Below are 23,236 nucleotides of genomic sequence, written 5' to 3' on the forward strand. Positions count from 1 at the left end.
ATATTCATTCTCTTCTTCTTGCTTACTAATGTAAATGAATTGGGGCTTGCACTGTGCTCAGTTTAAGAAGCACATTTTCTAGCCTCCTTAGCAGCAAGGTGTGGTACTGGGATTAAGTTCTAGCCAATGAGATATAAAAAGTTTTGGGGTGGAATGTTGGTGAAACCACCTTGAGAAGGTGGGTGTGGGGGAGATGGCAGATACAGCAGACCCTTCCTTCTTTCCTTCCTTCCTTCCTTCCTTCCTTCCTTCCTTCCTTCCTTCCTTCCTCTCTCCCTCCCTCCTTCCCTACTTCCCCTCCCTCCTTTCCTCCCTCTTTCTTCCTTTCTTTCTTTCTTTCTTTCTTTCTTTCTTTCTTTCTTCTCTGTCTTCTTTTCTTTTCTCTCTTCCTTTTAGAACATGGCACAGTGATAAAGTCATAGATGCAATCTTGGATCATGAGGTAACCATGAAGGTGGACCTGTGCTGAGGATGGAGAAGCTGAAAGACAGAAATAACTCGGGTTCCTAAAGACCATGGAGCCCTGGATTGCTCACTTCTAGACTACTTTTTTTTTTAAAAGAATCCAACTCTTATTCAGGCTAGAGGGCAGTGGCATGATCATAGCTCACTACAGCCTTCAACTCCTGGGCTTGAGCAATTTTCCCTCCTTAGCTTCTTAAGTGGCTGAGTCTATAGGTGCACACCACCACATCCAGCAAATTTTATTATTTTTTTGTAGAGATGGGGTCTACTATGTTGCCCAGGCTGGTTTGGAATTTCCAGCCTCAAGCGATCCTCCACCTTGGCCTCCCAAAGTGCTGGAATTATAGGTGTGACTGGCCTGAGGCTATTTTTAGAAATATAATCCAGAAAGCTGCCAGCAGTGGAGCCTGGCTGAGTGGGTGTCCTGCAGGTCCGAGAATGATTTGCAGCTGTGGAGCTCCTGGATCATTCATCAGCACCACCTAAGACCCTGCTGTATCCAATAGGAACAGGGTAGAACTTGGACACTGTGGGTGTGGGAAGAAGGGGTTTGTGTCCCAGTTCGTCCCATGACAGTCTATGACTTTTTTTTTTTTTTTTTGAGACGGAGTCTCACTCTGTCACCCAGGCTGGAGTGCTGTGGCCGGATCTCAGCTCACCGCAAGCTCCGCCTCTCGGGTTCACGCCATTCTTCTGCCTCAGCCTCCGGGGTAGCTGGGACTACAGGCGCCGCCACCTCGCCTGGCTAGCTTTTTGTAGTTTTTAGTAGAGACAGGGTTTCACCATGTTAGCCAGGATGGTCTCGATCTCCTGACCCTGTGATCCACCCGTCTCGGCCTCCCAAAGTGCTGGGATTACAGGCTTGAGCCACCGCACCCGGCCGGTCTATGACTTTTTCGGCTGATGTCAGCTCATTGCACTTTGAGGCTTGAATGGATTTTAGAGAACCCAGATGGAGTCTGTGTTGGACACGGAGAGTTGCCTATCCAACAACTGTTTCCACATTCTTGCTTATGAGAACGCTAATTCTGCTGCTCTTTGTGGCAATTCCTTTTCTGTTTCTCCGATTTGTTTAGGTAGAGGCCTGTGGTCCCTTTCTTGCCTCAGCACCTCCCCCACCACCATGAAATACCAGGGGCACATCTGGGAAAGTTTTCCTTATTCTTTTCCTAAGAACCCCAAGACCAACACTTTCCTCCTCTTGCCTTTGGGCATTACTGTGAGGGTGTGAAGTCTGGAGCCTTAGGAGCCATCTTGACAGCATCAAAGAATCACACAGAAAGTTGTGTGTGACCCTGACACCTTTGAGACATTGTAATACCCAGCGTGGGCCCCCTCCATCTGGACTACTTGCTATGTGAAATAATAGATATTATTATTGGTTATTATTTATTTATGCAGCCATAAGCAGCCTGACTTACCTAGAATCTAAGCACCATATTTGACATATGGGAAGAATGAGGCTCAGAGAGAAAAAGCAAATTGCCCGAGGTCACACTGTGGGTATGACAGTGTCAGCCTAGAATCTTTTCTCCTACCTTCCTCTCTCATGGTGAAAGAAATTTGTTTCCTGCATAATACATGGATCACCTCAAGAATCACGTGAGATTCCACATGTGTTTGGGATACATGGAGACCATCTTAATTGTTCTTTCCTTTTGCCTCACTACATTTAGGCTGCTATAACAAAATGCCTTAGACTTGGCAATTTATAAACAACAGAAAGTTATTGCTTACAGTCTGGAAGCTGGGAAATCTAAGACCAAAGCACAAATAGATTCGGAGACTGGTGAAGTCCTGTTCTTCATAGATAGCGGCTTCTTGCTGAATCCTCACATGACAGAAGGGGCAAACAAGCTCTCTTAGGCCTCTTTTATATGGGCACTAATCCCACATATGAGGGCTGCTCCCTCATGACCTGATTACCTCTCAGATATCCCATCTGCCAACACCACTGTACTGAGGATTAAGTTTCAATGTGTGAAATCTGGAGGCACAGAAGCACTCAGAAAACAGCACGTTTCTTTCTACATGGGGAGTCAGAGACATCAGTTTCAGTCCAAATCTACTATGGTAAGCATAATTCTTCACGATGACGTAAACAATAATCACTCCTATATTAGTCCGTTCTCACATGCTATACAGAAATACCTGAGACTTGGTAATTTATAAAGAAAAGAAGTTTTGTCCAGGCTCAGTAGCTCATGCCTATAATCTCAGCACTTTGGGAGGCCAAGGTGGGTGGATCACTTGGGGTCAGGAGTTCAAGACCAGCCTGGCCAACATGGTGAAACTCCATTTCTACTAAAAATGCAAAAATTAGCCTGTAATCCCAGCTACTCGGGAGGCTGAGGTGGGATAATTGCTTGAACCGAGAGGTAGAGGCTGCACTCCAGCCTGGGTGATAGAGCGAAACCCCATCTGAAAAAATGATAATAAAAAATAAAAAAAGAAACGAAGTTTAATTGGCTCATGGTTCTGCAGGCTGTACAGAAAACATAGTGGCTTCTGCTTCTGGGGAGGCATTGGGAAACTTCCAATCCATGGTGGAAGGCAAAGCGAGAGAAGGTGTTTTACATGGCTGGAGTGTGGGGAAGACAGGGAAGGGGTGGTGCCACACAGTTTAAAACAACCAGATCTCATGAGATCCTACTATCATGGTGACAGCACGGGTGGGTGCGGAGGAGGTGAAGGGAGACGGGTTAAATCATGAGAAACACCCCATGATCCAATCATCTCCCACCAGGCCCCACCTCCAGCACTGGGGATTATATTTCAACATGAGACTTGGGTGGGAACACAGATCCAAACCATATCACCCCTCAAATTTACTTAATATAGCGTGGTAACATTGACAAAGTTTTCCATATCTATTATTTCATATAGTTCTCACAACATTACAGAGTGTGCTAGGCTAGGATTATTATCCCCATTTTTCAGATGAGGACTCTGAGGATCAGAGAGGCTAAGTGAACCACCTGAGGAAGAGCCAGTCTTTGAAACTGAGGGGTGAGTAGAATAACTACAGGTCTACACCAGACAGTTACACTGTCAGTGTTCTTTATTTCTTACAAACCCTTTTCTCCTTCTAAGGTCTAGGTTAAGACCCCCCGTGACACTGCAAAGTAGACCAAGCGAGTAGCTCTATCTCCATTTAACAGATCAATAACTAGAGCTTTGGAGACATGAATGATGTATCTGAGTTCACAGAGCCAAAACGTTGTCCTCTTTCCATGATTCCAAAGCATTTTCTACAATCATCCTCCATATGAATATCTGGCCTTGTGTTGGGCAGGGCAGATAGGTCCTCCCTGTATAAGTCATGTGTCCCAGGGGCAGAGAGAGGCCAAGCAACTTGGTTGAGATGACTGTGCTGACAGAAAAAATAAGAATCTGGGTTTCTTGACTCCCTGTCTGTTGCTCCTCTTTTCTCTTCCAACTTCCATAGCCATAGGTGATATTGGCCTTTGTTACCTCTCATCATATAATCCAAAATGGAATCATTCTTTCTTTCTTTCTGTTCTTTTTTTTCTTTTTGAGATGGAGTCTTGCTCTGTCACCCAGGCTGGAGTGCCACTGCACTCCATGATCTTGGCTCACTGCAACCTCCGCTTCCTGGGTTCAAGCCATTCTCCTGCCTCAGCCTCCCCAGTAGCTGGGATTACAGGCACCCACCACCACGCCCAACTAATTTTTGTATTTTTAGTAGAGATGGGGTTTTACCACGTTGACCAGGCTGGTCTTAAACTCCTGACCTCGTGATCTGCCTGCCTCGGCCTCCCAAAGTGCTGGGATTACAGGCGTTAGCCACCACACCCAGCCTCTTTCTTTCATCTCTTCTGGGATAAATACACCCATCTTATCCATGGCTATGCCCTATTTCCTGGAACATTGTCTGGCTCAATACATATTAGTTGGATGAATGAATGAATCTCTGAATTCCAGTCAAATACTTTTTGATGGTTAGTCACCTGGCAGGCCTTGGGAGAGGTTGACAGGGGCAAGCTCAGCAGTAACAAAAATTTACCTTTGAGTCTCACTGCCCCCACTAGTCTTTGACCTCATGGGCTTCCTGTGTCATCCTAGGCATGGTTCAGGCCTAAGACACGCTGGCAGCCGCATCTCCAGCCCCGATGAGCTTAGAATAAGCACTGCTCTCCATGTAGCCTAAAGATATATTCATCCAATCTATTTATTCATGTATTTATTAATTCCACTAATTCATTCACTCATGCAACAAACAGCCCTAGTACTGGACCATGGGGATAAGAAGACAGAGAGTTCCTGCCTGTGAGATCTCCATAGCTTAGTAGGGCCACAAGTATAAGCAGATATGAAAACAGTGAGATAAATGGCCACTACAGGAGTAAGCACAGGGTGCCATGGGGGTAGGGAGGAGGGATGCCTAATCCAATCTGGGGGACAAGGAATATTTCATATGCACCTACAGTTGCCATTTATACAGAGCTTTCTATGTGCCAAGTACTGTGCCAAGCCCTTTACATTCATTTTTCCAATTTACTTCTCATAACAAACCTATGAAGAAGGATCTTGTTGTCCTGTCCATTTTACAGATGGGCAAACTGAGACTCAGAAATGGACAGTGACTTTCCCAAGGTCATAGAGCTTATATATGCTAGTGTTGAGATTTGACTCTAATGTCAAGGCTCCTAACAACTGTTCTGTATGCCTTCTGTGCTGATCACATCCTTTGCCAGTGAGGTTCCACTTCAGTCACATCTTGAAGGGTAAGCATGAGTCCGCCGGGCAAATTGGCTGCTGTCAGCATGATGGTGGTAGGAACTGTAGAGTGTGACGATATGGTTTGGGGGTTGAAAAAAGGCATTTTAGACAAAAGGGGACAACATGGGCAAAGAAACTAGGGTTGAAAACAGCATTGTGTCTAGGGCAAACAAATAGAAGGTGGTGTCTTCTCACCCATCTTAATGGAGAAATTCTACAGGGGATCTGTAACCTTGACAATCCATTGCAATCAGAACCTTTGGGTGACTGCTGAGTCTTTAGACATCACACAGGAAAATCTTGGTGGAAAGAAAAATTATATCTGGCCCTTGTGACTTTTGTAGTTTGGGGCCAGGAAGACTAAAAAACAATCTCATTTCTGGTCTCAGGAAGCGGAGTGAGAGCGTGGGTCTGCCCAGTGGCTGAGTGGGCAGGTGAACTGGCTGGGTTAGCTGCTGCTGTTGGGGAGGGGGAGTTTCTATTTCTTCCTCTCCCCTTCCCATCTTTCTCCTTGCTTTCCACATATACTCACTGAACACTCCCTGTGTGTCTAGTTTGGCGCCATGGTAGATACGTGGATGAAGTAGCTCTGATCCTTGCCCTCAAAGCATCTACAGTCTAGGAGGGAAAATGGAACATTTTAATAGATATGTTCATGGGTATGCTAATATTGACAGATATATTAATATCTATTGATATGTTCCATTTCCCTTCCTAGACTGTAGATAATGATCAGAGGATTGCATCATTTACAAAGTACATTTACTTGGATATACATATTTAGGAACCCATGTGTGGCCAGGTGTGGGAAAGCAGAGATAAATATTGCAGAATCCCTGTTTCCAAGAAGTCGAGTTACAGGAGAGGAACTCCTGAAGCAGAGTGTTATGGGGGAAGCATGTGCAAAGCACCAAGAAGCACAGAGGAAGGAGGAGGAGTCAGAGAATACACAGACATGATTGGTTCTTTGAGCCAGGCCTTTATCCAGCCAGAGACAATCCCATTCATATTTCATTTTGAGGGTCATTGAAGACATAAAATTTGGATTGATTATTTCAGAATCCTTCATGACTCTGTGAAATCCATACAATGAGCTCCACTTTTCTGTTGAAGGAATGGAGGCCCAGAGCAGTGAAGTGACTCACTCAAGGTCACACAGCTGACACATGGCCAAGCTGGGCCAACGCAGGTCTTTTGACTCATGTTCTTTCTGAGACAGCCCACTGCCTCTACAAGGGAGAGAGTGACAAGTGCCTTGTGCCCATGCACCATCTACTTTTAGCTCCTTCCTTGGACCAAGGCCCAGAAAGTGCCCCGTTGTGTCACATCTGTTCAAGCTTGTGGCTGATCTGTGGGCTCTGGCTTAATCCGGTAGAAGGATTTAGTAACACAGGTTGCCTGGCCTCTCAGTGGGAGAGCTGGTTAATCTCCCACAATCCCGGTTGTTCCAGCTCCTTCCCTTAGTTACGCTGATTGGAGTGAGGCTTGGAACCCCATTTTGGGGTGTTTGAAAAGTGAATGGCAGCAGTCACTCTGAAGCTTTCCCTGAAGATGCATTGAGGTTCAGGGCTTAAGTGGGGCACAGGGCAAAGCTGCCTTGTCCCAGGCAGTGAGGCATACAAAAGTGGGTGGGGGTTCTCTGAAGCAGTTGCAAAAAAAGGGAAGGAAAGGGCATCCACAATGACTGAGTTAGGACATTGTGCTAAATATTTTACATACATTTGAGAGGAAACATTTGCCACCAAAGGACATGAAGACTTTGCAGGAAGCTTCAAAGACTCATCTTGATGATATAGTCACTTCCTTGTCATTTTTTTCTGCTAGAAGAGCGATCTCCTTCAAATGACGTAGGTGAAAGCATCCTGCTCCATGCCCACCTGGAAGCCTCTCACTCGTGTTTCACAGATGGATGGGAGGAAAGTGGTGCAGAGATGTCAAGCAAGATCACAGAATTAGTCATTGCAGAAGAGACTTGAATTTAGGGCTTGCACTCCAGGACAGCATGTGGGATAAAGGGAACACTTATAAGGCCACTGAGCCCTTAGGAGGAAGGTAGACTTGGAGGTTCATGCCCAATACATGGGCATGTTTGTTGAATGTATACAATCCAGATGAGATGGGTGGGGACAAAGAGACTGCTTGGCCCAGCGCTGGGTTCTGTGGTCAGGCGCGCTCACAGAGACATGCCTGCAGCTCCCACTTTTTCTAGAGGAGCCAGTCAGGTCCCAGCTCCGGAGGGCAAAAGTCATTTCTCTGAGAGAATGACCTCTTTCTCTAAAGAAGCTCCTCTTTTAGAACAGTGGCTACTCCAGCCCCAGCCACCGAATACAACTGAACCATGAAATAAATGGTTCTCACGGCCAGGGAGACGCTTCTACACAGTTTAATTTGGCATAATTATACATTTCCCTCAATAGGTTTTACGTGCATTGTTGTTTCAGCAAAAAATTGTTTGAGTATAAAAAGTGTTTTATTATAAAGAAAAATCTTTTTTTGTTTGTTTGTTTTTTTCAAGGTCTTTATCATCCCCCTAGGGCTGGTTCTTTCCCACATTCCTCACAGACACATCCTGAGGTTGCTTTCTCTCCTTTCCTAATTCATGCTTTGAAGAGGGAGGGAAGCCTAAATGATATGGTATGACGCTAGGGGCTGTGAAGGCCAGAGGAAGGCCAGATCAATGGTGAGGGGAGAAGTGTGCCTCCTTGAAATGGAGATGATGTCAGCCTCCCTGAGCCAGGCTGCGTCTGGTCAAGGACACAGACACTGTATGCTGGCAGACATACTGTACCCGCAAGGCTTCTTGGGAGCACTAGCTTTGGAGTCTGCTTACTCAGGAATCAAATCTTGGGTCAGCCACTTGCTAGCTGTGTGACATTTGACAAGGTGCTCAACCTTGCCCTTTCCTTCAGTCTAGTTTGCTTCCCAAACTGAGGTACAAATATTCCTGGGAGAAGTGTGTCACTGCTGGAGGATATAAAGTCACTCAGTCATTAAACATGGCGTTTGCTAATGAAGCACCAGTTTTACCAAAACTTTGGTGGTGGTGGTGTGTGTGTAATAATAATATAATATTTGGCAATAATAATTGCCAACTTGTCAATAATAATATAATATTTACATTAAAACAAATACAGCTATTCAGTGCAAGAGATAATCAAATGCTCATGAATTTTAAAGTTGAACAGAGAGCTTTGAAGCCTCGTAATGTTTGCCTTGGTCTGCTTTTGCCTATATATTCTCTCTTGGTGCTTACCCATTCTCTCATTTTCCCTATTTCAAGGTCCTGAAGAGATAAATGTGACAGACGGCTGTTTATTCTATGAAATGAAAATGACATCCCCGGCTGGGCGTGGTGACTCAAGTCTGTAATCCCAGCACTTTGGGAGGCTGAGACGGGCGGATCACGAGGTCAGGAGATCAAGACCATCCTGGCTAACACGGTGAAACCCCGTCTCTACTAAAAAATACAAAAAACTAGCCGGGTGAGGTGGCGGGCGCCTGTAATCCCAGCTACTCAGGAGGCTGAGGGAGGAGAATAGTGTAAACTCGGGAGGCGGAGCTTGCAGTGAGCTGAGATCCGGCCACTGCACTCCAGCCTGGGCAACAGAGTGAGACTCCATCTCAAAAAAAAAAAAAAAAAAAGAAAAAAAAAAAAAAAAATGACATCCCCTGCCCAGGAGCAGTGGTGTAATGATTTATAAGATAGCGTATTTAAAATCATTCAAGATTTGGTGATAAGCTATTAGATACAACACCAAAGGTACAAGGCGTGAGAGAAAAAACTGGTAACTTGGATTTCATTAACATAAAAAAATTCTGCTTTGTGAAAGACACTATGGAGATAGTCAAAAGACAACCCATAGAATGGGAGAAAATATTTGCAAAACACATGTCTGAGAAAGGACTTATATCCAATATATACAAAAGACACATCAACACAGCAATAAGAAAACCAACAATCCAGTTAAAAAGTGAGCAAAAGGTACAATCAGACACCTCACCAAATAAGATATACAGAAGGGAAATGATCATGTGAAAAGTTGACCAACATAATTTGTCATTAGGGAATTGCAAGTTTAAACAACCACAAGATATCACTACACACCTTTTAGAATGGCCAAAATCCAACACTGACAATACTGAATGCTGATGAGGATGTGGAGTAATAGGAAATTTCATTCATTGCTTGTGGGAATGCAAAATCGTATAGCCACTTGAGAAAACAGTGTGGCAGTTTCTTACAAAACTAAATCTAATCTTACTCTATGATCTAGCAATATACTCCTAGGTATTTATCCAACTGATTTGAAAATGAATGTTCAAGCAAAAACTTGCACACTATTGTTTATAGCAGTTTATTTTAATAATTGCCAAAAACTGAAACAAAAAACAAAAACCAAAATGTTCTTCAATAAGTGAATTGGTGGACAAACAGTGGTACATATACACAATGGAATACTATTTCATGATTCAAAAAATAAGGTGCTATCAAGCTGTGAGAGGCTATGAATGAATCTTAAATGTGTATTGCTAAATGAAGAAAGAGTCTGAAAAGGCTGCATAGTGTACAATTCCAAGTCTGTGCCATTCTAGAAAAGGCAAAACTGTAATGGGAGTAAAAAGATAAGCAGTTGTCAGGGGATTAGGGGGAGTGTTGAACAGATGAGGTACAGGGAATTTTTTAGAGTGGTGAAACCATTATGCATGATACTGCAATTGTGGATACATGACAACAGGCATTTATGAAAACTTACAGAACTTCACAGCACACAGTGAACTTTTTGTATTTAAATGAATTTAAAAAACTATTTAGGATGTCAAGAGAACCCAGGACCAGATACATAAGGTGACAAAGCAATCTAATTGTATCACAAATGTATAAAACAACCAGATGCATAAGGTGACAAAGCAATCTAATTGTATCACAAATGTATAAAACAACCACAGTGATGGGGTGGATGAAATTGTTGTGGACCTAAGTAATTTTGGAAATAAATGGAGTCTATAAGATTAAAGGCAAAAGAAACTATATACAAGTACTGCACTCTAGCTGAAAAGTTGTTTCCTGTGGGATATGGGTTAACAATTATGGTACTGCTATACAGGTATCCTGGGACTGAACAAATAAATAAAAAGATGGTGGATGGTGGAAGCCAGGGATTTTACACTTGGAGGGGAGTGCATAGGTAAGCAAGAGGAGGAAGCTAGAATGATCTACATGATATTGGGTTCGAGTTGGAGGTACCGTGTGAATCATGTTTAGCTTAATATAGATACAGATGTTTATATATAGAAAATGTATAGGCATGGACATATACACAGGTTAGTATATACACATACATGTTTCCTGCCTGTGTCAGCTGAGAGAGCCTAGAAGCAATGACATCTCAGTGGCTGCAAGTATACCTAGAGTCCATATTTTGGTTTTCATTACTATTGTGCAGTACAAGGAACCAGCAATCCTTGGAGAAATAGCTGAATCTATGACTGGGGCAGGACGTTTATAAGATGGTCCTAGAGCATCTCCTAGTACCAGAAAGTAAGAAATTTCTCAAAAACAAAGCAAAACAAAAACAATTATATGGGTGTATCAATGTGATGGAGGAACCAATTGAAAGAGCTCCCAATGGCCAAAGCTGGAACATTTGAACAACAAAATAAATAAGGTAGCTGGGCGTGGTGGCTCACGTCTATAATCCCAGCACTTCAGGAGGCTAAGGCGGGAGGATGGCTTGAACCCAGGAGATTGAGACTAGCCTGGGCATTACAGTGAGACCTCATCTCTACAAAAAATTAAAAAATTAGCCGAGCATGGTGGCATATCCCTGTAGTCCCAGTTACTTGGCAGAGCTGAGATGGGAGGATCGCTTGAGCCCCGGAAGCAGAGATTGCAGTGAGCTGAGATCGCACAGCACTGCACTCTAGCCTGGGCTACAGAGCGAGACCTTGTCTCCAAATAATAATAATAATAATAATAATATAGTATTATAATACAAAGTATAAAATAAATACCTATGAGTCCATACTGATATAAATAAATAAAGAAATAAATGAATGGGGGAAAATATACAATTTTTTTGTGCAGCAGAATTTCAAATCATTTGTATAGATATTCCACCCTGTGGGAGGCGGAGTATAATTCCCTAATCCTTAAATGTGTGTTGTGCATAGTGACCTTCTTCCAAAGAATACAGTATAGGCGGAGGAAAAAAAGAAAGTAATGTTAGTGGAGAAACCTGACAAACACGACCTAAGTCAGGTGATCAGGTCAACATAAGTGGTGCTGAGTCATGTCTACAGTATGTACCAAAATGTCACCTCTGTGGTGTTCTTCCTTTCAGTCCCAGACCCCAGTCTATCTAGTCAAAAGAAAAACATGAAACAAAATCTAACTGAGAGATACTCTTCATAATACCTGGCCAATACTCCACAAAACTGTCAAGGTCACGAAAACAAGGAGCTGTCACAGGCCAGAGGATCCCGAAGAGACTTGATAACTAAATATAATGTGGTATCTTCGGTGGGATCTGAGAACAGAAGGACGCTAGGGACCAGGCGCGGTGGCTCACTCCTGTAATCTCAGCACTTTGGGAGGCTGAGGTGGGTGGATCACCTGAGGTTAGGAGTTTGAAACCAGTCTGGCCAACGTAGTGAAACCCCATCTCTAGTAGAAATACACAAAATTAGCCAGGCATGGTGGTGGTGTAATCCCAGCTACTCGGGAGGCTGAGGCAGGAAAACTGCTTGAACCTGGGAGGTGGAGGGTACAGTGAGTTGACATTGTGCCACTGCACTCCAGCCTATGTGACACAGGGAGACTTCATCTAAAGAAAAAAAAAAAAGAGAGAGAGAGAGAAAGAAAGAAAGAAAGAACAGAAAAGAAAGGAAGAAAGAAAGAAAAGACAGAAAGAAAGAAGAAAGAAAGAAAGAAAAAGAAAAAGAAAGAAAGAAGGAAAGAAGGAAGGAAGAAAGAAAGAGAAAGGAAGAAAGAAAGAAAGAAGAAAGAAAGACACTATGTAAAACCTAAGGAGGAACCATGGGCTTTAGTTAATTATAGTATATTAATATTGGTTCATTAATTTTAACTAATGTACCACATTCACATATGATGTTAAGATTTGGGGAAACTGGGTGTGAAGTATCTGGAAATTCTCTGTTACCTCTGCAATTTTTCCTGTGAGTCTAAAACTATTCTAAGATAGGAAGTTTATTTTTAAAAATGAGATAATAAGTTATTTAGTGAGTGGTTGATATTAAATGGTAATAAATGATAATGAGATTGGGAAGGTTTTATTCACTGAAATCCCACACACAAGTAAAGCACTCAGAAAAATATCCTCAGAAGATTGGTTCCTATAGAAACTGAAATTCCCAAGCATGGATACTGGCTAGTGCCAAGGTTTCAGGGAAAGGGTACTATTATTCTTCAAGAGACAAGGAAAGGGTTTTGTGGGGTTTTTTCCCCCTGCTTCTGAAATGGAGGAGGAAGCAGAATAAAACAATAATGACCATCACTGAGTACTGAGCTATAAAAGCCCAGGGCTTTGTTCCATTGCATCTCCCTACAACCCTGAAGGGCTAATTACCACTATTCCCATACATAGGGGGAAATAGAGGAAAAGCTGAGACCCAGAGGGTTAAATGACCCCCCTGACAAGACATAGCTAGCTGTGGACAGAGGATGTGAAACAGGATTTGAACCCAGGAAGCTTGGCTCCGGAGCTGTCTGCATGAGGCTATCTGCCAGGCAATGTGATGGTGCCTGGTGCCCACTTAGTGCTCAGCAAAGTTTCTAAACTCCTGGAATGTGTGGTGGGAGCCTGTTTTCTGTAGAAACCAAGAAAGGGCCGGCATTGTTTTTTGGACTGGGATGGTATACAGAAGAGAGATGGTGGATGGAGGAGCCGGCTTGAGGATGAGACGGGATCACGGGAAGACTTTGGACTACAAAGGCCAGTAAGAGTTTGCCAAGTGCATTGAGATCTCTCAGGGTCAGGACAGAGGAGTGGGGGTGGCAGTGGGGGTGTGGTTCTTAGTAGACACTGGATATCACCGTTATTACTCCTTGTCAGCCCCTTCCTGCCCTACTCCCTACTCACTCCCCCCTCAAATACCCTAGTGGCTCCTTCAATCTGGGCCGCTTCCTCAGGGGAAACAGGATGTCTTCTCCAGGCTTGGGCCAGGTCTCTGGGGTCTCGGGTGGGAAGAAGCTGTCTAATTGGTTAACACGGAGCTAGGCACCAGAGAGGAAGTAAGGTTTCCTGGAGTTGAGGAAACTGCCATTTCCTCCTCCAGCAGGAAGCGGCCTTGGCTATTCTCAGCACCCCCTGGTCATGTGGAGCAATGGAAATCACAGCCTGGCAGTGTCTCTGCTTTGCCTCCTGCAGTTTAACAATCTCCCAGTCAAAATAAACTGGCTCCTTAGGTCTCCAGGGCATGGTTAAGGTAATAATTGAGAGAAAGAGAGAAGCCAGAGGCCTGGCTGTAGCACGAAGGCACGGAGAAACTTTTACAATGCCAGGCTGCTATTGGTTGCTAGTGTCTCATGAAAGCAATATAACTGCAGCATTGTGAGGGCCAACACATTAGGAGATTCAGTGATGGCTTCTCAAACAGCCATGCTCCACCTTGCGAGAATTTGGAGCGACTTGCAGAGAGGAGATTGCTGATACTTTTAGCATCTATATAGATGAGTTTCAACAGGAAAGCTGCATGATTCAAAAGAAAAGGAACTGGAAAAGGAATCAGACCCAAGTTCAACTATGGACTTCACCAGACAAGCTATTTTGATGAGGTCACAACGTTGTAAACTTTGCTTTCCTCGTCTCTCAACAGCCATGGTAGAAAAAACCACCCTGTTTACCTCACAGAATTACTCTGAAATCAACTTTGATTCTTTCTTTATCTTCTTATGTCCACTGGTTCCAGAGCCCTGGAGATTCATTTCCTCCCTTGCTGTTCATTCCGGCCACAAAAGTTTATTGAGCACCTACTTAAAGTCTGGAAGCGATCTCCCCTGGGGACAAGAAAAGATATAGTTTACATTCACAGGAGAAAGGCAGATAACTAACAAGTAAACACAAATACATGAGATAATTTTATATTGCCCTAAAGAGCATGAAGGAAATAAGTGAGGTGGGGGAGGAGGGATTACTCGGGATGAGGGAGGGGGAGGCCCCTGTGAGGAGATCACATCTGAATATACTTGACTGATGAGACCAAGTTCACAATTGAAGGGGGTCGGCCTCTGAGTGGAGGGGGCAGGGCAACTGTTCATTTATTTAATGTGTGTTTATGGGAGGAGTTTTGGTTTTGTTTTTGTTTTTTTTTTGTCGGGGGGATAGGGTCTCGCTTTGTCGCCCAGGCTGGAATGCAGCGTTGTGATCAGGGCTTACTGCAGCCTCAACCTCCCAGGCTCTAGTGGTTTTCCCACCCCAGCCCCACTCAGTAGCTGGTACTACAGACACACATCACCTCGCCTGGATAATTTTTATTTTATTTTATTTTAATGGGGTCTTGCTATGTTGCTGGTCTCAAACTCCTAGCCTCAAGCAATCCTCCCTTCCCAGCCTCCCAAAGTGCTGGGATTATAGGCATGAGCTGTTCAGTCAGGACTATGGAGGGATATTTGATATGAGAGAAGTAGTGATAAATAAGACAATCAAGGACCTTGCTCTCATGGACAGAGAAACAAAAGCAAACAAATGTAATCAGCCATTGATAAGCACTCTGCAGAGAGTGAAGACAGAGGTTGGTCATGAGGTAGAGTAACTGGGCAATCAGTCCGAGGAAAGGGCAGTGCAAAGGCCCTAAGACTGGAAGGAGGATGTGGGTTAGGTAAACAAAGGAATGCAATGTTCTTTGAACCCACACGTGGATGTTTCTCATGGTCCACTGGTCACCCTGCTGGTCATATTCATTGCTGCCCAAATCACAATGGCTCTGAAGTCCCTCTCATTTACTTGTGTGAATTCCATACTGTTTTGGAGGCTCTCCTTGCACCATTTTGTTTGCATCTCCTTGCACCATCTTGTTTGCATCTTGTTTACATCTTGCTTGCACCATCCTATGCCCTGGGCATCGCTCGGCCATGGCCCCCTCCTGGGTACCTGGAGCTCAGACACACTGCTGGACATAGCCTCAAGTTCAGACCTGCTGCCCCTCCCTCATGGTGGTCTCTGTGAGGACGCTGATGGGGAAGGTGGACAGCAAGGCCGATGTCTAGCAAAATGTAGTCGACTGCAGAGAGGTGGCTCTGGTAGGTGATCAGGGATCCCAGTGGGATTCCCTGCCTTTGGGAGGCTGATAAGACACTGAAAAGAGACCTGGGTTTTACTCCTTCAAGGAAAAAAAGTTAACATTGTCTGCTCTGTGCCAGATTGATGTCTAGTAGGGGCTGGCAATACCAGGGTCAATGAAAATCTAGCCCTCACCCTCCCCACTCGTTGATCTTAGAGTTGAGTGAGATTTTAATACTAAGGTAGGGCATCTGGATGCAATTCCAGGAGCACCAACAGGTATCTGAACCACTCAGGAGACTTTCTGCTGCAAGTTATAGCGAACCTAACTCACACTGGCTTGAACAATAAAAAGGGTTTATTGGTTCACTGTCACTGAGAGGTTGAAAGGTGGGAAGGCTTCGGGTGTGGTACATTCAGGGTTCCAGCTCCAGATCTATGTGATTACCCTGGCCACGTCCTTCTTCTGTAGGTTAGTACCATCCTTGGACTGGTTTCTTCCAGGGTCACAGGATGGCTACCCGCAGACAGGAATGAGAGCAAGAGCATCACCCCCACAATCTCAGAATTCAATCTTGAGCATCCAGCTGATGGCCTTTTTTCACACCTTCCCAACGTCTGTGGCCAGGTAGATGCAAAGTCCTGCTAACCAATTCCTCTAGCAGAGCCAGTGGCACTACCGCATCGACTCACCTTCTGAGCAGGAGTGAATTCTGCCCGAATTGCCGGACAATGGCTGGAGGATGGAGGCTGAGAAGTAGAAGTAATGACCATTATATTGGAAAGAGTGATACAAGGGGGTTTACATTGTTAAAGATCACTTTGGCTGGAGACAGGTTGGAGGAGGGCACAAGAGGAAGAAGGGAGAACAATTAGGAGCTCCCCCAGGGAGAGGTGATGGTGGCTGGGCCCGGGGGAGGCAGGGGTGATGGAACAAAGGGGACAGACTAGAATCCTGCCTCTGACCTTTGGCAGCTGAGTGGCAATGGCAAATCTCTTAGCTTCTCTTCACATCATTTTCCAAATCTGTAATATGGCTGTACAAATTCTTAGCCTTCAGGATGAAAGAAGATACATTAAACGCATCTACCTCAATAAGTAGCATTTTATCGTTGTTATTACCCAAACTCTTTAGCATGACATTCAAGTCTCTTTGCATCTGGATCCACGTGACTCCAGGCGGCAGAGTTTCTGTGTTGGGCTGACAGTGCTCTTCCCATCACAAGGTGGAAGCTCCCAAAAGGCAAAAACAGTAACTCTACAGCCAGTTATGAAATTTCTGTTTTACCCCAGGGGATTTCGTGTCTACACTCTGGCGGCACAGGGGGTGGTTTGTCGTGTTTTCGGTCTGCAAATATTGACAAAAGATCAAGGGTTGACTCAATGCACTTTGGTGAGTAAGAAAAAAACAGCTGGCTCAAATTTCCAGGCATTTTCTCCTGAGTTGAGTTGCAGTGTGGCTTTTGCCACTCCCCGGCTAGAGTCCTGAGCCCAGGAAAGTCCCTGTCTATCCCTGTCACTCCAAAATGATTTCACCAGAATCAGTGGGTTGAGTGTTTTTAGTACAGTCCATATAGGGCCTCAGCCCGCAAGGAAGATATGCATTCGTGGCAGAAAGTGAGTCCATGCCAAATAGAGGGACCCTAAGCTAGGGGTGTGTGTGTGTGTGTGTTTGTGTGTGTGTGTTTTGGGGGGCAGGGTTGGGGACTGGTGGGAGCAGACCCACTGGGGGTGTGGGGCAGTGGAGTGTGGATGGCACTACAGTTTTTAGTTAGGTTTCAACTGGGATGATGGGAACCCATACATTTGGGGATGAGATTGACCTGAGTTTTAATCTCATCACTACCATTCATTAGTTGTGAGATTATTAATTCATTCAAAATAGGTCAGATATGGGATAAAAGCTTCAAAACCTATTCCTAAGAAATGACTATCTAGTGATGGATACAGAGGAGTAGATTGTAAAAGACTATGATAAATGGGGAAAAAAGTGGAAGGGAGGAAGGACAGACAGGGAGCACTGAATCCAGTGTTGCTTGGGGTGGTTGTGGTGGTCAGAAATCATGGGTTGCTTCCTGGAAGAAGCATCAAAGCATAGGGCTTCCTCCAGGAAGCAATGGGAATGGAGTGGCATTAGCATGCAGGAGAAGAGGTGTGCAGCAGGGATGGTGTTCCAGGCAGAAGTCCATGGGCAAATGTGAGCATGGAGTGGAAAGGGGTAGTGGGAGGCAGACCAGGCTGAAAGGGGAGCAGGGGCTGAACAATGAAGGCCATGAAAGCTGTTCTAAAGTTTCGAATTTATCAGAGGTCAAGGGAGAGCTGTGGGAGTGTGTGAAGTGGAGAAAAGGCCTGAGCACCATGCATTTTCAAGCATTTTGGCTGCTCTGTGAAAAACAGACCAAAGGGGACTGAGGTAGGAAGTGGGGACAAAAGTCCAGAGGCTATCACGTAGTGCAGGTGAGAGATGGTGGCAGCTGGGATGAAGGAAGGCTGTGGGGTTGTAACAGTCACCCATGGAACTGGGGGATGTTTGGGATGTAGTCACAGGATCTTAGGGGAAGAACAGAATATTATTAGGGGCCAGATGCTTCAATTGCTTCATGTTATTTCTTGCAACATCCCGGTGAGGTGGGCATGGACCTGACAGGGTGAGTGACGTGCCCACAGCTGGCAAGTGGCAGTGGCAGAACTCAAACCCAGGTGTCTGTCCCCAGACCTGTGGTTTTTCACCACTGGATCATGCAGTTTTCCTAAGTCAAATGTAACAAGTTATTTCTTACCATATTTCAATTAAGACCCATAGAAGTTTTACCAATTCTGGAAAATTTAAATGGAGTGATAAATGCACTGAAGATGAAAAACTGAAGAAAGTTGTTGATTGATATCTTTGGAATGACCATCCGCATCCATCTCCAGTCACCATCCTCTCTGGAATTTTGAGGTCAGCTGTCACCATCACTAGGAAGCCTTGCTGGATTCCTACTTCCTCATCAAAATTTATTTTAATTAATTAATTAATTAGAGACAGAGTCTCCCTCTGTTGCCCAGGCTGGAGTGCGTGGTGCAATTTCAGCTCACTGCAGCCTCTATCTCCCAGGTTCAAGCGATTCTCATGCCTCAGCCTCCCGAGTAGCTGCAACTAGAGGTGCGTGCCACCACACCCAGCTAAATATATATATATATATATGCCATGTTAGCCTGTTTGGTCTTAGACTCCTGACCTCAGGTGATCTGCCCTCCTTGGCCTTCCAAAGTGCTGGGATTACAGGTGTGAGCTACCACGTCCGGCCTCCCGTCAAAATTTAGAGCACTCATTACCTTCTTATCATCGCCTCTTCACAGATCTGTTTTCCTTGCTGTCCTAAGAGCTTCTGAAGGGCACAGACTGTGTTTTTATCACTGTGTCATTCCCAGTGCTTAGCGGGGTATAATACACAGTATTTGTTAAATATTGGATGAATGGATGAATGCAATCACATTAGTGAAGCTGATCCTAATAGAATCTGTCTGTTTTGGTTGAATGTGCAAGTGGAGATGGGCTTAGTGGGTGTCCATCATCCCAAACACTTTACCTTGTTTTATGCCAAGTGTTGAGCCTTCTCTTGTTCTGTGGAATCATAAAAACTTTCTGTTTGTGTTCCCTCTTCCTCCTAGGGAAACAAGACTGCAAAGCAGCGTCCCCTTTGTAAATATTCAACAGAGTTCTTCCTTAGCTGTTGTTCTCCGGGTTCTTTTGCACAAATTACATGTTCCTCCTACCCTGGCTTTAATCATCACAACCTTGAATCCTCATCAAGCTCTCTGCCCTATCTCAAACCAGTGCTTAAAGGACACTCTTACTCTTAGAAGAAATGGTATAATTTTCATAAACATGGGTCATTTCCCCCTTGCATAAATGTCAGATACAAAACCGCCACTTAACAAGATGTGCCAGAAATATAGAATGTCTGAACAAAGGCTGTTGACAATAGTATCTTTTTTTTCCTTTTTTGTAGTTCTGTGAAATTGCTCTCCCAAAATATTCCTAATGCTTTATTTACTTCAGTGTTGGGTTTATTTTGGGATAAACTTTCCTGAAGCTGAATCTTAGGATGTGATTCTTATCCTGGTCACATCCTGGGGAGTTGTTTTGTGATTTTTTTTTGAATGGGTCCTGGCTCTTCCAGGGAGCCCCTGGTGCTGAGGAAGAGGCAGGGGCCAGAGGATGTCAACTCCCGTGTGCAGGACAAAGACAGAGATGACAAACCATCGGCTTGGGTGGAAATACTCCCCAAAGGAGAGCCTGTGCCGCCTGGTCTCCAACAATAGCAGAAGTGAACTCAGCTCAGACTTTATCAATGATCTATTCCGGAGAGTGGTGTGTCTCATAGTTTCCAACATCTGAGTGATTTGCGACCATTAGGAATTCAGACACTGGATGATTAAAACCGCTGGTGCTGGGAATTTTCTCATTTCAGGAAATTTTGGTTGTGAGGCATGCTGGAACCTTACCAGCCAACAGACACGAAGGGGAGGAAGTCCAGGCGGGGCCAGGAATGAGACTGTGGGAATTGACCAGAAGGCGGCACCATGGCTTAGCTTTCATGTCAGACAGATCTGCGTGGGCACCCTGCTTCCCTGAGCCTCAGTTTCTTTGCTGGAGGTGGAGTGGAGGTGAGAGTTGAATCAAAGAATGTCATGCCTGGCACACAGTAAGGGCTCCAGATGGGAGTTCTGCTCTTTTTTCTCTTTCCCTGAGTGGCTAGAAGTCTAATGAGTGTCTTAAGGGTGAGGTGAACTGAGGTTTTGTCCAGCCTATGGTTGGTCTAACTTGAGGGATAGATGGTCTTCAGTGAGAATCTAAGTTAGAGCTTGGAGTTAAAGAGACTTGGCCTAGCTCTGAGAGATGAGGGACAAGGGCTGGCCAAAGAAAGATTGTCCAGATCCTGAGGCTTCTGGGCTCAGGGTTGGGCTTTAATCTGAACTTTGATCAGTGAAGAAGCTGACATAGCCCCAGGTTTATCCTGGATTATATAGTATAGAGCCATGGTTCTCAGTGTGGCTTGAGGACCCTGGAGGAACCTGGAGGAACCTGAGGTACTTTCAGAGGTTCGTGAGATCAGAACTATTTTTATAGTGCTACTAAGATGTAATTTTCCCTTTTCATTGGTTGATGTTTAAACTGATGGTGTAAAAGCAACAGTGGTAAAGAGCTGGTGCTTTAGTTTGGATCAAGGTAGTGGTAGCAAACTGCAGTAGTTATCATTGTATTACTCACCACCACATGTGCATGGTAGGAAGAAAAAAGTCAGTTTCACTTAATGTCCTTGATGAAGCAATAAAAATGATCAAATTTATTAAACTTCAGCCTTCAAGTGCCTGGCCTGTCTTTTTAATGATTGGTATGATGAGATGAGAAGTATGGGTAAAGCTTTTCTGTTGCCTACAAAAGCACAGTGGTGGTCTCAAGGAAAAGCACCGGAGTGAGTGAGTGAGTTGGGAGCTGAAGTAGCCATTTTCTCCATGGAAAACCATTTTCCTGGAAAGAACGATTGACAAACACACTGCAATTGGCAGACACAACACCTGCACACATCCCCACACATATCCACCCACACATATATGTATTTAAATGATGAAGTCAGGGCTTCAAGGAAATGAAGTTACTTCAAGGAAAACAAATGTCAGTATGTACTGCCAATGATAAAATTTGAGAGTTCAAATGAAAAATTGGGATTTTGGAAAACTTGTATCCTTCACCGTGAGCTGGTTTCAGATTTCACAAGGCAGTGACCCTTTGAAAATCCACCACTTGTCGAGTTTTGGTGTACTATCAAAGAGGAATGTCCACAGTTATCTGAACAGATTATTAAAATGCTTCTCCCTTATCCAACTTCATGACTGTGTGAGGCCAGGTTTCTTCATATACTTCAATCAAATAACACAATAGGCTGAATGCAAAAGATATGTGAATCTACTTTGATGTTAATAAGTCAGACATTAAAGAGATTGCAAACATGTGAAACAATGGCATTCTTCTTACTAATTTTGCTACGGATTTTTTTCATTAAAATTTATTATTTAGATTAACATGTAACAGGTTTATTATTGTTGTTTTAAGGGAATTGATAAGTGTTTTTAAAAGTTCTCTATTTTAATTTCTGACATGATAAATATCACTAGACATGACCCACATAAACAAAATCTCCTTTAGAATCCTCAGTCATTTTTCAGAGTGTAAAGAAGCCTCAGTTCAAGTCTTGGTTCTGCCATTTACCAACTGTGCTATCCTGGGCCAGTTACTTAACTTCTCTGTGCTTCACTTTCTTTATCTATCATATAGAGATAGTTTTAACCTATCTCGTAGTTAGGCTGTAATGCTTAAGTGAAGCTTAACATATATAAAGTGCTTAGAACAACTCCCAGTGTATGACAAGTGTTACGTAAGGATTATAATGATAATAGTTACTATAACACAGCATTGTAGTGCTGTTATAATAGCTATTGGTTATGGCCTGTGTTCCAGTCTGTTTTCCCCACCTGAGGCCTTGGGGTAGGCTGTGAGGCTCTCCCAAGATCAGGGTCTGCTGTCTCTGATTCATCTCTTAGTCCTAGCACAAAGCTTAGCACCCATTAGGCAGTTATACAGTTTGGTGAGGAAATGAATGAGTAGTTGGCAGAAGGCAGGACAAATTCCAGACAGAATCCTGATAGATAACCAAGTTCCCCTATGAAGAGGCTAAAATCCTAAGTGGTAAGAGTGAGACGGTAAATGGAGGCGGAGGCATGAACAGGAACTGGATTGAGGTGGGAGCCGATAGAGTGAGAGAGGGTTTCGAATGTGTGCAGTAACTGATGGAATAGCCCCCTATGACATACAGCCTGATGCCTGGTGAGGAGGCGTGCCAGGCTGAACGGGGACACCAGGTGAGAACGACCCCACCTGCTGATGGGGCTGGGTAACACAGCCTGCTTTAGTCCACCTGGAGGGCCTCAAACCTTCAAGACACCTTGGTTAGTAACAGGAATCTCTGCATCTGCCGCTGCACTGCATGGAGTTGGGGAGATTAGACAGAAAAGAGTTAGGCGGAAGCACTAAATACTAGTCTCTTATAATTTCCAGATCTACATTTTACATGACTTGGCGTGTTTGACCATGTTGTACTTGTAAATGGTTATCTCAGTTATTTTTGGACATCTAGGAAGAAGGGGAAAAATGTAGCTCAGTATCTACCCTGGGTCAAGCACTTTATTTATGCTTTCACGCAGAAACCTCAAGACCACCTCATGAGGAAAGTGCCGTTATACCCATATTGGATATGAAGAAGCTGAAGCTCAGGGTATGTAAGTAATGTCTCTGTGGTCACACTGCTATTTGGTGGTCTAGCTGGGATTTGAACCCAAGTCTGTGTGAATACCATGTCTATACCCTTTAAAAAAGCAAATTGTATTTTATTTTATTTTCTATTACACAAGTAAAGCATATTTATTATCTAAAATTGAGAAAATACTGATAAGCAAACAAACAAAAAAAATTATCCATAAATTCTGCCATTCAGATACAAGAGCTACAATCACATTGATATGTCTTTCCAGATATTTTTTCCCATGTATATATTTGTAACCAGCTTTTCTGCTTAACAATGTATTGCCGGGCGTGGTGGCTGGAGTCTGTAATTCCAGCACTTTGGCAGGACGAGGTGGCTGGATCACGAGGTCAGCAGATCGAGACCATCCTGGCTAACATGGTGAAACCCTGTCTCTACTAAAAATATAAAAAATTAGCCGACCGTGGTGGGGGGCGTGATGGC

The 23,236-nt window shown here is 44.1% G+C and overlaps 1 protein-coding gene and 1 long non-coding RNA gene across 2 annotated transcripts in view; both read left to right on the forward strand.

Moving 5' to 3' along the window:
* Positions 1–8,592, forward strand: part of LOC111523300 — a 44,178-nt gene extending 35,586 nt beyond the window's left edge. The window contains exon 3 of the long non-coding RNA XR_002725494.2: positions 8,489–8,592. This is a non-coding gene — a long non-coding RNA (uncharacterized LOC111523300). The remainder of the gene's footprint in view (positions 1–8,488) is intronic.
* Positions 1–22,900, forward strand: part of LOC113224792 — a 67,847-nt gene extending 44,947 nt beyond the window's left edge. Inside the window, exons 2-3 of the mRNA XM_031935872.1 lie at positions 19,904–20,099; positions 22,695–22,900. Coding sequence (XP_031791732.1) covers positions 19,904–20,099; positions 22,695–22,777 — 279 coding nt within the window. The 3' untranslated portion in view covers positions 22,778–22,900. The remainder of the gene's footprint in view (positions 1–19,903; positions 20,100–22,694) is intronic.
* Positions 22,901–23,236: the final 336 nt, after the last annotated feature.

Source organism: Piliocolobus tephrosceles, chromosome 1, assembly GCF_002776525.5.
Source record: "Piliocolobus tephrosceles isolate RC106 chromosome 1, ASM277652v3, whole genome shotgun sequence".
Taxonomy (NCBI): Eukaryota; Metazoa; Chordata; class Mammalia; order Primates; family Cercopithecidae; genus Piliocolobus; species Piliocolobus tephrosceles.